Source organism: Mauremys reevesii, linkage group 1 (assembly GCF_016161935.1).
Source record: "Mauremys reevesii isolate NIE-2019 linkage group 1, ASM1616193v1, whole genome shotgun sequence".
NCBI classification, from domain to species: Eukaryota; Metazoa; Chordata; order Testudines; family Geoemydidae; genus Mauremys; species Mauremys reevesii.
Window position 1 is genome coordinate 289,289,205 of NC_052623.1, and position 17,773 is coordinate 289,306,977.

Consider the following 17,773-nt stretch of genomic DNA (forward strand, 5'->3'; position numbering starts at 1 on the left):
CTCGTATGAGATGAGATTAAAAGAGCCTGGCTTGTTCAGTCTAGCAAAAAAAGAAGCCTGAGAGGGGATACGAGTACTTTTTATAAGAAAAGACCAGGGAGGGCGAAGAGTTATTTAAGATGAAGAACAAGATTGGCACAAGAACAAATGGGTATAAAGTGGCCATGATCAAATTGAGGCTGGACATTAGAAGGTTTCTAATCATCTCAGGGTGAGGTTCTGGACCAGCCTTGCAAAAGGAGTTGTGGGGGCAAACAACTTAGAAAGAGCTGGACAGATTTATGAGTGCAACTATATGACAGGGTTGATTGTTGTGTGTGGGAGCAGGAGTTAGCAGCCGTGTGGTTCACTTCTGGTTTGTCTTATGTGCCTAAAAGCTCAAGCTTCAGGGTTCCACCTGGCCACCTGCAGGGGTCAAGAAGGGATTCTCTCTCTCCCCTGCCGAATGTATTCAGTTTTTAAAAAAAAATCTTCTCTCTCTGCAGCATCTGGGATGTCCATGGCTGGAGATGGGACACTGGGCAAGGTGGACCAGAGCTCTGAGGTGACATCGAGCATTCCCTGTCTGTCAGGTGCATGGCTGGTTGGTTCTTGGTGATGTACTCAGGGTCTAACTGCTCACCATATGTCGGGGAGCGGGAAGGAATTTTCCCTGTGGTCATCTTAGCTGTGACCATGGGGAGGTTCTTCACCTTTCTCTGCAGCATGTGGGTGGGGGCCACTTGCCAGAATTATCTGTCAAATAATGTTTCTGTTCCTTGCCTGTGACACATAACAGTCTAGGCTCCTGTGGGCTGTAATACTTTGGTCTAATTTTCAGTTGCTGGGTTCAGTGTGTTGGTGGCCTGTGCTGTATGGAGGTCAGATTAGATGATCTGGTGGTCCCAGCTGGTCTTAAACACTGACTGTAAGGCTGTCATTTATTCTTAGAAAGGGCAGCACTAGAGCCCCACATTTAGCAAAGCTTTTAAGCATATTCTTAAATCTGTCCCTGTTGAGCAAAGCACTTAAGCATGTGCTTAATTTCTCTTTGACAGAAGTACTCTACTGAATAGGGATGGACTGCTGAATCAAGGCCTAGAGGAGAGAGGGAACCAGCCTAATACATTGTACTGTGCAAATGCTATTCAAACAGTAAAGAGGATCACGGAAAACTACCTTTAGCCCTGAATGCAAATGAAATTATGTGGTGGCAGTATAACTCATAAAACAAAATAATCTGGGATGTGTAAAAAACGAAAAAAAAAAATACAAAATCAATTTGAAAACAAGCTATACTTCTTGAACAACGAGGAGTCCAGTGCCACCTTAAAGGCTGATTTATTTGGGCATAAGCTTTCATGGATAAAAAGCTTTCGTGACTCCATGCATCTGAAGAAGTGGGGTTTTTTACCCATGAAAGCGTATGCCCAAATAAATCGGTTAGTCTTTAAGGTGCCACCAGACTCCTCGTTGTTTTTGTGGATACAGACTAACACGGCTACCCCTGATACTATACTTCTTGGTAAACAGTGGTGCAATACAGAGGTTGCTGCTAAAAGATATGTATCAACAATTACCACTGTGTGGGATCCAACAAAACAGTTATCTCCTTGTCTGAGAACAGGAAAGCAATGACAGTAGGTGGAATCCCACAGAGTGATAAATATTTGTAAATGTTAAATGACAATGAAATGCCTTTAAAAACTTACTTCATTTTTTTACCATTCTTCTTGGAAGGAGTTACCTAGATCCTGAACCATTTCTCTGTGCTTTGTGTTGCCACTGGTCATGTTCCTCCAGATATTTCAGTCAAGTGCCTCACTATTTGGAGTGGAAATTAAATAAAAAGATGAGTATTTCTTCTGATGTTTGTCACTTTAACAGAAAGTAAATGGATAGAAGCCGGTTGGGTGGGCTCACTTGCTGGCTCTGTATAGAAGCTAATGCATCTCCTGATGGGGCAGTATGAGTTCTAAATCATAATGTAGACACCAATAAACACTCAGTACTTCAAACTACTTGGGAAAACAGTACTTGAGCTGTAAAAACAATTTATTGCCCTTGACTGCTGGAAAGTAATGGAAGCACATTTACAGTGTCTAGGTTTTCTTTGTAGTTAGCCCTTATATTTACAGAGACCAGGCAGCTGTTAAGTTTGAGATTTTTGGTTACTTGTCCACTTGTATCAGAGTGAAGCCAGACTGTGACTGGGCTCATAAACATTAGGGAGCAATGTCTTTTTTATTTTAAATCAAAAGAGTTGAAACACTGAGACATCAACAGGAAATAAAACATTTTTATTGAATATCTATGTATGTTATTTTAATGACAACTCTACTGGGGAATTTACTACACAAAGTGAAACAAAATATAAACCACCTCATCAAAAATGAAGGTAAAATACAGCTAAAGTTGTCAGCTCGTGGGTCACGAGCAATATGGCAGGATAAAACACCCCAAACATTTCTACAAGATACAGAGAAAACCCACATGTAGAAACACTCAAGCAGGCAGTAAATATACACAAAGGCAACTAGGATCTTTCTACAGCATCAGATTCTAATACTTTACACAGCTTTGTCAGAAAGGTACACGTGGCTTCTTTGAGGATGAATATGTCATCTTGGTCATATAGCAGGTTCGGTCTCTGAGAGTCATAGTACATTACAAACCAATTCTCTGGTGACATTCAGTCTGGCAGTGTAGGAAGAGAATGCATTAAGAATACCTTAACACAATGAATCGGTTCTGGCAGTTTGAACCTGCAAATTTCTTGAATGAACAACTTAAAGCTGGATATCATGAAGCTGAATACCTGTTCTTTGCTGCAACTCTGTCAACCTAGTTCCTTTCTCTGGTGGGATTTAGTCCTTTAAAAATATTCCAGCTTGACACTTACTGTGGTCACACATTATCTCAGAATATGCCTCAGTTGTACCTTTTCCATGTTTCATGTCAAAAGAAACAACTCTAAAAATGATCAGTGTTGCTATTCTTATATTTTGGAGTGAGGAGAGACTATAGTGGTTTGATTCATATCAATTTTGTGCTTCCCAATTTAATGAGAGTTGGGTTGGTTTGCTACACATGGGCTGAATTCTGTAGGGCTACACCTTATCCCTCATAAGTAAAATCTGGAGGGGCTTGGGGAATTTATTTTTCAGTATGGACTCCATTGCTCACACCCCTGTTTAGTTTAACATAATTTCAGGCTGTAGCTTTATTTTATTTTATTTAAAGAAAATCGCATTTTTTGGCGTTTAGTGGTACTGAAAAGAACTAAGTCTTCAAAGCATTATAAATATATTCACAGTCCGTAAAATAAAGTCTCAAAGGATGAGATGTAAGATAAAATGTAATGCCCAAAATGACAGGATGAAATGCTATAATCTGAGATCATATGCTGTCTAGCCATGAGACAAAACTGTCTACAAATGTGGGGGTGGAGGGGAAGGGGGCGGAATGTGGAATATTGCACAGTGCTGGACAAAATGCTGTGTGGTCATCCCAATCTATATAACATCCTTGCCCTACGCATAGTGTGTCAGTTCTAAATTGGTCCATAGTAACTAGAACTGCTTGTGCTATGCACTCCTTCGGCAGTGCAGTAGAAGGGAATGGCAGTATTAGTACAATATCACTACGGAATAAATTGATTGCTATCCACTGAGAAAACTACATTTCTAAGCACACACGGCAGTCACAGTGGTACACAGAGCAGTCTTTCAAGACTCTTATGGAATGACTAATAGCTTTATAATAGTGCCATTTACTACAGAATAACATTGAAAACATTTAAAAACTCCTCCTGAAACGAGCATCTAGTATACATAAGAGGTTGCTTCAGTTTTCTTGAACTTGTTTGTTTTGTTTCACTTGTTTTTAAAGGACAAATTAAAACTTAAGTATAAATAGTATATAAAAAGGTCACTCGCTGTTCTCTTTTGGCTTACTTTGAAGTGCATTCAGAACTATGGCTAATTTTTGTCTTCTTTTGATGGGATTACAATACTGTCTGTTCACCATGAAACTTGTATAATAAACATACACGGCTGTGCTTAAAAATATTCTGCATTCCTTCTAATCTGTTAGTATAATAAAATATTTTGTTACAAAGTCTAATGTGCAAACTCATTAGAATCCTAGAATGTGAAATCACAACTGGAATTCACAGTATGTTAATTTTGTATAAAGGTGATAATGGAGAGCTACTTTTTTTTTTCATGGTTCTATGCAGCATTTCATTACTGCTGAAATTCCCCCCACCCCCTACACAATCTCCCCCATGTTGTTGTTATGTGAAATTATCTCCCATGGAACTGCTTCCTCAATTGTCAGTTTAAAGCCATGATTTCAGTTTTTTAAATATATACAGAAAAAAATGATCTATTGGCTACGCTTCCTTGAGGTCAGCCACGGAGCTGCTCAGATCATGCTAAGTTGCCTGTGAAAAAGAAGTCTACAAAATTGGATTCACCCCTCCAAGGTGTACTGTGTAGGCATATCTTGTTATTTTAAATGGTTCACTTGAAAGCTCAGATTTAAGTTGTCCTTTAATATGTCAGTGTAACACTACTAGTGCCTTACAAGTTGGAATTTTTGCTGGAATGCAGACGATACAATAGTTACCCTATAATATATTATCAGCTCTCCTATATCTCAGTCAATTTACATAATTTAAAATAGAACATCTTATTAAAAACATCTAGATATACACAGATTAGGAAACGTTTACAACATACAAATACACAAACTAGAAATAAATTCTCAGCATACTGGTATATACAACTGTGTGATACAATAAATAATTTCTGTCATGCTCTATCTACACATCATATTGCTTAAAAGAAGAGTAGATCTGGGGGCAGTGGTGAAATGAAAGGCCTTTAGAGGGCTCTCTACATTTAAAGTTGTGCAAATTAAAACAGGATTTTAAGTACCACTCATCTGTGTTAGGGACGCATGGCTGGAAATGAAAGGACCCATATTACTGAGGTATTTACAGATACTGGCTAAAGAGCACTATGTGGGCAAATGCAGAAAGGCTTCTTTTGTTTTTTGTTTACTTCTTGACTGTAAGCATGGCGTCGACCTCTTCCTCAACCTGTAAGGTGTGCCACTGTGCAATGGGTCGCCTGGGGTTGGCCAGCATGTCTGACCAGTGTCGTAGCTCTGCTCCAGTGCTGTTGTAGCCCACAAAGACTTTCCCGATAGCATCGTTCTTGCCAATCTTGTCATAGTCCAAAACAGTCACAACAACTTGCACTTTCTAAAAGGAGACAAGAAAGAGCAATGAGCAAGACCTGCAGGCAAATACAATACAGAACTGGAATTCAGAGCTTGTGCCTGAGAAGGGGGAGAGTGGGTAGCACAATAAGTCGTAGCAGATTCCCAGTGATATGAGAATTCAAAGTCTGATATAGTAGGTAGCAAACGCCTATGAATGAAATCAAGATCAAAACAGCCATGTCAATTGATTGGTATGGAAGAGATCTTTTGTTATGGCTAAGGAATGCACAGTGCAGCTCAAGAGGTGGCATATACCAGTGTTCTTGTGTGCCCCAGATCATGGACACACATCCAGTGTGTAGGGTGGCTCTTCCACCCTGCCACACCAAGAGGGCTGCATCCTGGGTCTACATTCATTGATATCAACATAAGATGATGTAGCTCCTGTTTCTGCATGTTTGAAGACATGGACATTAGAAAGATTCTAAAAAAAAGCCGTGGTTGGCTGAAAGGAACCATGTGAGTAGGGATCAGGTGTGTGTGAAGTAAAATACAATAGCCAGGTATGGGCATAACCTTTTTTTTTTTTTGGCCCACTATGAGATATATCTTCAAAACCACATGCAATTTTTTATTATCTTAATCAGCTCTGACAGGAAACATGACTGCAAAAGTACAACCCTCTGGAGAAGAAACCCACCCACAGAGCAAAAACACAGCTGTTTATTCTCTTCTTTTTATTTGGGCTTCTGATGTGAAATCCCAAACAAACAGAATTACATAGGAGTCAGAGTGCTATTGTTTTTTGCAGGCAGCAACAGAGCTTGTGAAATGACTACTGTGCACTTTCTCTTCCCATGGAATGGGCTTTTGCACCCACCTTGGAAGTCAGTAATAATGCTACCTTGCTCTTATATAGTGAACTTCATCAGCAAACCTTAAAGTGCATTATAAAGGTGGTAAGCATCATTATCCTCATTTTACAGATGGGCAAGTCATTGCCCCCTCTCTGTGCCTCAGTTTCTCCAAGGTTGGTCAGTGGCTGAGCCGGGAATAGAAGCCAGGACACCAAAGCAGGACAACAAACAGCATGTTCCAAGAAAGCTACTGTAGGTGGATCCTGAGCCAAAGTCCCTCCCACAGCTTTCTTCTAATCAAATTTTTTATTCAAATGGGTTCTGAGGCAATATTTTAAGAAAAACCTAACAGCGTAACTTGTGTTTTTTGTGGAAAGATGATTAGACTGGCATAGGCTTGTAGGGCTAACTTGAGATGTGAATCTAAAGGTGTTGACACTGGTGTAACTTATATCCTCCCCACTGCGTAAGTTACACCCACAAACTCAGAGGATCAGATTCAGAAGTGTAACTTACAACTTCTTAGACTCTGTTAGTTGCATTTTGTGTTCCAGGCCTCTTTTCTAGTCCTCCAGCATGTTAGTGACAGCAATGTAGACTCAGGAGACCAAATTCAGAGTTGTTACATAAGGGTGTAAATTACATTTAGGTGCATGAGAGAGTCTAAGGCAAGTCAGGCTAATGTAATCTACATGCTGAGGAGGTTGGGATGAGATTGGATATTACACCGTTTTATGTATTGCCTCCCATATGGCCTGGTCTAAGTGAATCTCAGGGTGTCTATTTTGTGCATTAGTAAGTGCGTCTGTGCTCATTTGGTCCTTATTATTTGTCTGAATAGCACAAACATAACTTATTCCCCTAGCGAAACTGGGTTTTCCTCAATAGCATCTGAGATGAAACAGCCTCAGGCTGATTTGACTTAACTGTATACACTTTCCCTTCGAGACTTTCATTTTAAAAGATGAATGTATGACTGTTTTCCTGACTCTGCTTCATGATATTATAAATGTACACAGCTCCTGGATTCATGCTAGACTGGGATTTGTTTCTACAGGTAGGTTTTATGAATTGCGGGAAAACGTAATTTACAAAGATAAATATTTTTAGTGCCAAGGGGTCCGTCATCCTTTTATTCTAAAAAGGCCAGATCCTGCAGTCCTTACTTGCAGTAGTAGTTCCACTACTATTAATGGGATTACTCCTGTGAGTAAAGGCTTCAAGAGCTGAGTCATAATGACTCTTTATAGCCCCTTCCCATGAGAGAGTGCACAAATCAATGAGCCAGAGGAGGATATGAGAGCTCCAGGCATGTAAGTATTTACATAATCATTTCTGGCAAAAGTGCCCATCAAACTCAGACTCTCTTCCCCAAGACCATTCATGGTAAAATGCAATATCCTTCATGCTTCTATTTCTAGAAGCCAGAATGATGTCTTACAACATAATGTTGCTTGCAGTGTATTTGCTTTTATTGTCAATGATCATCATAAATGGACATTTATGTATTAGAGCAGGGTATGATCATTGCCCTAAAGTGTATTGGCTTTATCTTAGTGTAAGACTGTTTAAAATTCTTATTATGGTACAAAATAAAATGCCTGATGTTACTGGGAACCATTAGCCTAATGACTAGTGGAATGTTTTTTTTTTATTGTCATACCCCCAAGGATGGACACAGTACAAACAGTGTTGTGGCCTTGAGAGGGTGGGAATGGAGGGCTCAAAGGATTGATCATGAAATGAGTTTCATCTTCTGGTCACTGGTTCAAATCTGCATGGCTTAATTAGTGACTGAAAATCATTGCCATCTGGTGGCTGATTGGTGGCCTATTTAAAATGTAGGTTTCAGTGCAAATGTCTGTGGATATTGCTATAAAAGACCATTAACAGCAATAAGCACCTGTATTAGCAACCTCAGCAGAGTGGCCAGAGTGGCCATGGAGACTGAACTATTCTTTCACACTCAGAAGCTAACAGCTGAACACTGGCAGAACAGAATGGGGTAGCTGCCTATTTTGTGCTTGTCCTGTGTAGGATTTCACACTCCAGTGGGGTTGATTCAGCACTTTTAAGATAGCAGTTCACTAAAGTCTTTTTTTAAAAACTCTGTGCTCCAGGATCACCTCTCTCTGTTGCACAATTCTGTGTGCATGTATAGCTGCAGACTGTTCACAAATACACAAATCTGAATTTATGATGAGGTTGTTGAAAGACGTTATTTGTATCCTGTTTTACGGTCCACATTGGTGCTGCTAATGAGCTGTTTCTTGACAACTCTGCTTTGCCTCCATGATCTCTTTCTTTGCTCTCTAATGATCTTGGACCTGGTATAACCATTATTCCATTACCTGACATGTTAGTGGAAGTTTACCTCAGCAAATGTTATACCTGAAGTACCAAAGTTCACAGCAACATTTACAGTATTCATTTAAATAATGTTTAAATATGTTTTTCTATAAATGAAAGTAACATAGCCACAACTTACCTTTGAAACTAGTTTCTTATAACAAACACCTAAATACAATGACTTATGATATTGGTCCCCAATTACACATTTTTGAATTGAGACTCCCTGATGAGGGAACCAGTAATAAAACCATTCTTACAGAACCACAAGAAAGTTAAATTTGAAACAATTAAACATGACGGGTAAAATTTTCAAATGTACCTAAGTCCAATTTTCATAAGTGACTTAGGCCAGGATCTTCAAAGATATTTAGGCCCATTGATTTCAAAGAGGGCTAGGTGCCTAAATACCTTTGAAAATCAGGGCCTTGGACACTTATGCTCCCAAGAGCCAGATTTACAAAAGCATGTAAGGGCAGGTCTACACTAAGGGCGGGGGTCGAACTAGGGTACGCAAGTTCAGCTACGTGAATAGCGTAGCTGAATTCGAAGTACCCTAGTTCGAACTACTCACCCGTCCAGACGCCGCGGAATCGAAGTCCGCGGCTCCAAGGTCGACTCCGCCACCGTCTTTTGCAGTGGTGGAGTACCGGAGTCGACCGCGGCGCTTCCGGAGTTCGAACTATCGTGTCCAGATTAGACGCGATAGTTTGAACTCAGAGAAGTCGAACTCACCGCGTCGACCCGGCTGGTAAGTGTAGACTAGCCCTAAGTGAGTTAGGTGCCTAATTCCCATTAATTTGTTTATATTTATGTGCCTGAATACTGAGATATTTAGATAAATCTAGCTAGTAAATCACTTTTGAAAATGGGACTTCGCTGCTTTTGAATTTTTTTCTTGGTCTGTCAGTTAACTTACTTCTGTTTAAGCATTTTATTCCAAACAACATGAACTATAACTGCCAGGGCTGGATTAACCTGTTGTGGGCCCCCATGGAGGCAATGGAGCATGGTGTGGGGAGGTCAGTCCCTGGAGTGAGGGGCTAGCCAGAGGCAACGGGGCATGGCATGGCAGGGGAGGCCCTGCTCCTCCCAATGTGAGGGCACTATTTACAAACCAGCAGTTGCCAGATGCACAGTGGCCTGCCTGGCTCTGTGCTGCCAGCATGCTCCTTCCCCTCAGGGGTGGGCCTATGCCACACCACACAGCCCCCTTCTCCAACACCGCCCGACTCCCTATGGCCAGAGGCTCCCTGGACCCAGCACCCCCCAGCTCCACCCACAAATGTACAGCACCCTGCACAACACCACCCCTGCCCTCAGCCCTACTGCAACTGCCCAGCACCCCCCACAGAACCATCACTACCTAGTGCCCCAACACACACTGATTCTCTCTGCCCCTTCACAGCCCAGCACTCCCCAATGCTCCCCAGAGACCCATTCTCCCAAGCCCTGCCTCCCAGCTGCACTCACCAGCCCTGCTGGGAGGCGACTGTGTCTACTGGGCTGAGCCAGCAGCACAGCCAGGGCTGGTCCCAGGGCCGGGAATTGCTCCGGCCCCTCGGGAGTGGCATGATCAGCTAGGCCAGGGCCTGCCCAGCCAAGCCCTCCGCACTGTCTCCCCCCACACCTGGCTGAGATTGGCCAGGCTTCTGCGCCAGTCCCAGGTGGCTCAGCTCCGGGGAGACAGGTGGGGCTCCACAGGTGGTGGGAAGCAGAGACTGTCCGGAGCCAGAGGTGCACTGCGGTCCAACCAGGGGGCTGAGAGGAGCAGGGGGTGGGGCTACGGAGTGTGGAGGAGCCCGCAGCCAGCCGGTGGGCAGGCCAAGAGGAGCAAGTGGTGGGCCGGGGGAGCCAGTGGGGTCTCGGGGTGCAGTGCAAGCAGAGCAGGCCAGGGCCCCTTCTGAGCATGGGCCCAACTCCATGGAGCCACTGGAGCCTTTGTACTGAAACTGCACATCACACTTCCATCCCCAGATACCACAGATATGATGAGGCTAATTAAATAATGAATGTGATATGGGAAAAATGGCCAAAACTCATTTAACTTCTATCTCTATAACTTTTGTCAGTGCATTTCTTCTCTTATAACTATCTTCCTGTTTGGTTTTTCTTTTTGGAATCCATTGCTTTTGACCATAAAACGTCAGTTATCCGTTTTTCACTGATGAATCAACACTTCATAAGTTCTGTGCATGTTATCATTTCCCTCTTGAAGCAGTCACACTCATCTACCGTAAAGCAGGGCTGGCACATAGGTGCTAATGAAGGTATGCACACTTCAGAATTAACAAGGTCCCTGTTAAATATTTATGAGGGCTGAGAAATGGAATTCAGAGGAAGGGGAAAGCAGGGTTTGACATTACCTGGATTTGCTCGAAGGGTACCTCAAAGCTGAACGATTCATTGTAGTAGGGGTTCAGAGTGTTCTTTTTAATTGTTGTCTTTTTCTTCTTCAGTCTCTTACCATTCTGCATCAGATGGATTTTCACATAGGGATCTGAATAATTACAATGAAAAAGCGTGGTTAAGAAATGCTAATCACGTTAATGTGTATTGCAGGGGTAGTCAACAGGTGGACTGCGGGCCAAATCCAGATCGCCAGATGCTTTTGAACGGACCCTGAAATCTATGTATTTACTTATAATTATTATTTATTTATTTACTTTCCCTGGAGTCTGGACCTTGATTATTCCCTGACCAAGAAATGTGGACCTTCACAAAAAATAACTGACTACCCCAGTATAGAGTAATCCCTGAAATGACTATTAGGTGAAAAATTAGACATGGTCATAGCAAACAATGGTCATTTAAACAAAGTCTGTATTTACATTGGATGAAATCTGATCAAGTGCTATATCTGGCATTTAAATACAAACTGTACTAAATAAGGTACATACCAGTTCTTGTTATATCCACTTATGCACAAGCCCAAGGATGAGGTAAATCCCAGCCTCACTCTGCTCCATGGTATATTACTCCTCTCTCTCATATCAGCATAATCTCTTTAGTCCAAGGACTGTTACATGTTTGTACAGAGTCTAGCACAATAGGCCCCCTTTCACTGAAATTGGCATTTAGCACTACTAGAACACAGAGAATAATGATCTGGGAAGCCAGTCCCAGCCACTCTAACTCTGCATAGTAGTTCTATCCCAATCTCCCCACATGTGCTGGTCTTCTTGCTCCCCCGAACTCCCATGTGCACTGGGTTTGATTGTCTGTAGAAGCAGCCAGATTACATAGTGGTAGGGGACTACTGTCCTCTTTACAGACACATACATATATAACCAAGTGATGTTACTCTCTACTCAATTCTCATTGTTCATGAGTTTGTATGAGTACTGGTGGCCAGACGTAAGAACAGATTTATCACCTAATCACAGATTCCTTGCACAAGCTCAACTCCCAGTGAAGTTTCTGCTTTGAAATGATATCTTGGTGGCTAAAACTTCAATTGGAATTGTGCCTGCTTAGGACATGTGCAACCGAGTGCTTAGTGGATCCTTTACCCCATTCAGAGAATGGACTTACTGGACCCAGTCTTCCTCTTGTACCAGTGTAAATCAGGAGTAACTTGTTTTACTCCCATACACAATTAAAGCACTGAGTGGTAGAGAGAATCAGGCTCACTGTTTGTAACATCCTGTATATTACTGCAGCCACGACTTGACTAACAACCTTTGTGACTTTAGACAGCAATTCTGCAATGTAAGCCACAAGGAAGCCTCCCCTAGCGCAAAACAACAGGATCTGTGCCAAATGCCTGCTAGCTGGAAGTCACTCTTGGCATATCTTGCGTGAAGGTTTTTATTAAATTATTTCTATCAAAGAGAGCATGACTCCCTGCTGTGAAAGCAGGTGAGGGGAGGGAAACCAGTGAACACTTTGTTGTTAAATTTCCTTATCTTTACTATGAGTACACAGTCTTTCAGGACTGTCCAATAGAATCGGTGCCTGAAGAATCTGGGAATAATTGCATCCTCCTACAATAAGGAAGTATTGTGTGAAAAGCTTTAAAACTCTCCTGGCTTTTTCTCAGTACAAGAGTTATTGCCCCTGCAGCCTCAACACTGGGTTTAGCACCAGCACTTTTAGGGATTTGATGGTGTAAAGCAGATGGTTCTCTGCTCCCCGAAAGAAGTGGTCTAGATTGTCGGTTTTGCTAAGGCTCCATGTTGAGTGTAAAGCTGGTTTGAAATAAAAGACCATTTCAGCATCAGTACTGGTTGGAAAACAGTGTTAAAGAAGTTTAGGGGTGTGTGAAGAAAATCACAGAAGCAAAGGACTAGTTTTGCAGAGACTTAGGAGCCTAAATGCCACTAACCAATGGCCTACAGCGTCACTTTTGCTCACTCTCTCTCTGGCCCAACACATATTTAATTATTTGCATATAGTGGCTCGGTTTGAAAAAGAAAGGTTGCGAGACCCCAGCCCAGAATATCCGAGTGCTTGGGGCACTCTCATGAGAGGTGGGAGAGCTAAGTTCAAATTTCTTTTTCACAGGAGGCAGAGGAGTGATTTGAACATGGGTCTCCCACCGCCTGGGTGAGTGCTCTAACCACTGGGATAAAGATTATAAGGGGGCGGGAGGGAGGACCAAGGCAGCAGCTGCCACCATCACAGTAACAGCAGCACCAATGTTGTGTCTTTCAAAAAAAACCTCTTAAGTGCCTAATTTCAGGAAAGGGTTAATGGCTGTGAATTTGGGCAGAGGCAGGATCTTCCCTCCAGTCTAGATTTAGGTACCTAAAATCACTCAGAGGGCTGGCTTAGGCCACACGCCTCTCTCAGCATTCCCTAGCATTAGCAGCTTTCTGCTCAGCTTGCTGGCTTCTGTGAATCTCATTCTTATGCTCAAAGGAAAAAGAACAGGAGTCCTTGTGGCGCCTTGTGGAGACTAACAAATTTATCTGAGCATAAGCTTTCATGGGCCACAGCCCAGTTCATCGGATGCATGCAGTGGAAAATACAGTAGGAAGATAGATATACACAGAGGACATCTAACTCTCCCCAGACATGGTACAGGGAGCCTAAGTGCCTAACTTGGGGCTATGGATTCCACTAGGCAGCAAGCCACCTAAACGGTGAAGTGGACAGTTAACACATCTGTAGTCATAAGAACATAAGAATGGCTGTACCGGCTCAGACCAAGGTCCATCTAGCCCAGTATCCTGTCTACCGACAGTGGCCAATGCCAGGTGCCCCAGAGGGAGTGAACTTAACAGGCAATGATCAAGTGATCTCTCTCCTGCCATCCATCTCCATCCTCTGACGAACAGAGGCTAGGGACACCATTCTTACCCATCCTGGCTAATAGCCCTTTATGGACTTAACCACCATGAATTTATCCAGTTCTCTTTTAAATGCTGTTATAGTCCTAGCCTTCACAACCTCCTCAGGTAAGGAGTTCCACAGGTTGACTGTGTGCTGTGTGAAGAAGAACTTCCTTTTATTTGTTTTAAACCTGCTGCCTATTAATTTCATTTGGTGACCCCTAGTTCTTGTATTTTGAGAATAAGTAAATAACTTTTCCTTATCCACTTTCTCTACATCACTCATGATTTTATATACCTCTCTATTTACCCCCCTTAGTCTCCTCTTTTCCAAGCTGAAGAGTACTAGCCTCTTTAATCTTTCCTCATACGGGACCCTCTCCAAACCCCTAATCATTTTAGTTGCCCTTTTCTGAACCTTTTCTAGTGCCAGTATATCTTTTTTGAGATGAGGAGACCACATCTGCATGCAGTATTCGAGATGTGGGGCGTACCATGGATTTATATAAGGGCAATAATATATTCTCATTCTTATTCTCTATCCCCTTTTTAATGATTCCTAACATCCTGTTTGCTTTTTTGACTGCCTCTGCACACTGCGTGGACATCTTCAGAGAACTATCCACGATGACTCCAAGATCTTTTTCCTGACTCGTTGTAGCTAAATTAGCCCCCATCATATTGTATGTATAGTTGGGGTTATTTTTTCCAATGTGCATTACTTTACATTTATCCACATTAAATTTCATTTGCCATTTTGTTGCCCAATCACTTAGTTTTGTGAGATCTTTTTGAAGTTCTTCACAGTCTGCTTTGGTCTTAACTATCTGGAGCAGTTTAGTATCATCTGCAAACTTTGCCACCTCACTGTTTACCCCTTTCTCCAGATCATTTATGAATAAGTTGAATAGGATTGGTCTGAGGACTGACCCTTGAGGAACACCACTAGTTACCCCTCTCCATTCTGAGAATTTACCATTAATTCCTACCCTTTGTTCCCTGTCTTTTAACTAGTTCTCAATCCATGAAAGGACCTTCCCTTTTATCCCATGACAGCTTAATTTACATAAGAGTCTTTGGTGAGGGACCTTGTAAAAGGCTTTCTGGAAATCTAAGTACACTATGTCCACTGGATCCCCCTTGTCCACATGTTTGTTGACCCCTTCAAAGAACTCTAATAGATTACTAAAACACAATTTCCGTTTACAGAAACCATGTTGACTATTGCTCAACAGTTTATGTTTTTCTGTGCGTCTGACAATTTTATTCTTAACTATTGTTTCGACTAATTTGCCCGGTACCGACGTTAGACTTACTGGTCTGTAATTGCCAGGATAATCTCTAGAGCCCTTTTTAAATATTGGTGTTACATTAGCTAACTTCCAGTCATTGGGTACAGAAGCTGATTTAAAGGACAGGTTACAAACCTTAGTTAATAGTTCTGCAACTTCACATTTGAGTTCTTTCAGAACTCTTGGGTGAATGCCATCTGGTCCTGGTGACTTGTTCATGTTGAGTTTATCAATTAATTCCAAAACCTCCTCTAATGACACTTCAATCTGTGACAGTTCCTCAGATTTGTCATAGGACAAAGGGGGGTTTAGTGAGTTACACATTGTTATGGTTTATTACAACAATCTGTAACCCACTAATGCCTTTTTTTGTCCTTGGACTACAGGGATGTTAACCACTTCACCTTCACTGGTCTCTTAGAATATGTGCTAACTATTTATGCTAAACAATCTGTTCCACCTTGTATTTAGTTGTGAAACTCTGAGGTCTGGTCTACACGACAGACCTATATCAGTATAAGTACATTGCTCCGGGATGTGAAAAATCCACACTCCTGAGAGATGTAGTTATACCAACCTAACCCCCCATGTAGATCAGGTCTATGCTGGCGGGAGAGTTTCTCCTGCCAACATAGCTACCACCTCTCAAGGAGGTGTATTAATGATGTTGATGGGAAAGCTCTCTCCAGTCGGCATAGAGCATCTTCACTAAAGCGCTACAGTGGCACAGCTGTGCTGATGCAGTGTTTTAAGTGCAGACATGCCCCAAGTACCTTTCCTAGACCTGAAGTAGAGCTCTGTGTAGCTTGATAGCTTGTCTCTTTTACCACCAGAAATTGGTCCAATGAAAGATACAACTTAACCCAACTTCTCTCTCTAATATCTTGGGACCAACACGATTACAACAACACTGCATGTAACCTGTAGTAGCCATTCACCTCAAAAGGCTACAATCTGCTATAGTGAAGTGTGGTGTTAGAACTGAAATTAATAATAAAATTTCAACCAGTAAGGCGAACATAAGAAATAAGAACGGCCATGCTGGGTCAGATCAAAGGTCCATCTAGCCCAGTATCCTGTCTTCCAACAGTGGCCAGTGCCAGGTGCCCCAGAGAGAATGAACAGAACAGGTAATCATCAAGTGATACATTCCGTCTCTCATTCCCAGCTTCTGGCAAACAGAGGAAAGGGACACCATCCTTGCTCATCCTGGCTAATACCCATTGATGGTTATTACTTTGTTGTTTCCCCCACTTATTATAGCCAAAAAAATTACCTGACTTCATTACATAATTCAACAAATTTTACAACTACTAGTAAAGAAAGATTGTATTACACATTTATGATTAAAATATTTCCTTTATATTGTCGATTATCGCTCTAGAGCAAAGCATGACAAAGAATATGTAAGGATTTAAAGGAAAGGATTTTTCAATTAAAAAAATAAAATAAAGATATCCCTTTTAAAAAGAGTCTCTCTTCCACAAACTAACAGAAGCAAACCATTGCAAGAACACAGGATAACAGAGTAAAAATAATGATGATAGACTGTTCTTTTATCTGAAAAGTCAGAGAAAAATACTGCAAGTGATTTTCAGTGATAAAGTTTAGTGAGGACAGCTATACTTTCTAGTTTTACCAAAGGCTCAATTCTGCCAGCATTCCTCATGTTGAGTGATACCTTATATGTGAATAGTCTAATTGAATAAGGTGCTATTCAACATGAGTAAGGGTGATAGACCTAAGCACAATGGACAACTCACAAGGCAGACTGAACTTCTTTGAATCAACTTTAATGGTTTACCTAGATCAAACTAAGACAGGGGCCCAGATTATCTCCACAATGAGGGGATCCTCTGTTGTGGATCTCCCCAGGTCCATGTGAAAAAGGAAGGGCTGTATGTGTGGAACTTCACAGGTACCCCGCTGATAGGGCTCCCTGGGGGATAGGACTGGCCAAGCTCCCCTGCTAACTTCATTTTAAAATGACTGTGAGATTAAATACTAGTTGCTTCTACTTCATTTGCTTTCTCATTAACATTTTATTCACAAATGCAAAAAAGCTGTAAAAATCATCACTCAAATTGTGCATCATGGGTTTTACAAAAAAATATCACGGGAAGCTAATAAGGCAGCTTTTAAAGCATTGGGGTGCCAACCTGACATCCTTTGCTTTGTTGAAGTTTACCGTAAAAATGTGAGGGTGTTATTTAAAGGAAACTAAAAGAGCTGTGCTTCCTCTGAAATGGAAGTTGAAGTAGTGTTAACTAGGCAGTAAACACACTGTTATTGATTTTAGAGACAGTGCTACTAAAATACCAGAATCATTCTGCTAAAACTAATACCCAGATCACCACCACTTTGTGGATTGGGTTTACTTAATTTGTTAGATAAGAAAAAACAGTAACGTATTTGACGTTCAAGCGAAAATAATGTGTATCTCAGGCCTGGTCCACACTAGGACTTTAATTCGAATTTAGCAGTGTTAATTCGAATTAACCGTGCACCCGTCCACATCAGGAAGCCATTTAATTCGACATAGAGGGCTCTTTAGTTCGAATTCTGTACTCCTCCCCGACGAGGGGAGTAGCGCTAAATTCGACATGGCTATGTCGAATTAGGCTAGGTGTGGATGCAAATCGACCTTAGTAGCTCCGGGAGCTATCCCACAGTGCACCACTCTGTTGACGCTCTGGACAGCAGTCCGAGCTTGGATGCTCTGACCAGCCACACAGGAAAAGCCCCGTGGAAATTTGAATTCCTTTTCCTGTCTGGCCAGTTTGAATCT

General features: G+C 41.8%; 1 protein-coding gene across 11 annotated transcripts in view; it reads right to left on the bottom strand.

Annotated features, from left to right (window-relative positions):
- Positions 1-2,304: 2,304 nt before the first annotated feature.
- Positions 2,305-17,773, bottom strand: part of SYT1 (synaptotagmin 1) — a 510,654-nt gene continuing 495,185 nt past the window's right edge. For all 11 annotated transcript variants that reach the window (XM_039507883.1, XM_039507873.1, XM_039507853.1 and 8 more), the window contains 2 exons: positions 10,784-10,917; positions 2,305-5,251 (listed from right to left, as the gene is read on the bottom strand). In XM_039507883.1, the coding sequence (XP_039363817.1) occupies positions 5,045-5,251; positions 10,784-10,917 (341 nt within the window). In that variant the 3' untranslated portion in view covers positions 2,305-5,044. The remainder of the gene's footprint in view (positions 5,252-10,783; positions 10,918-17,773) is intronic.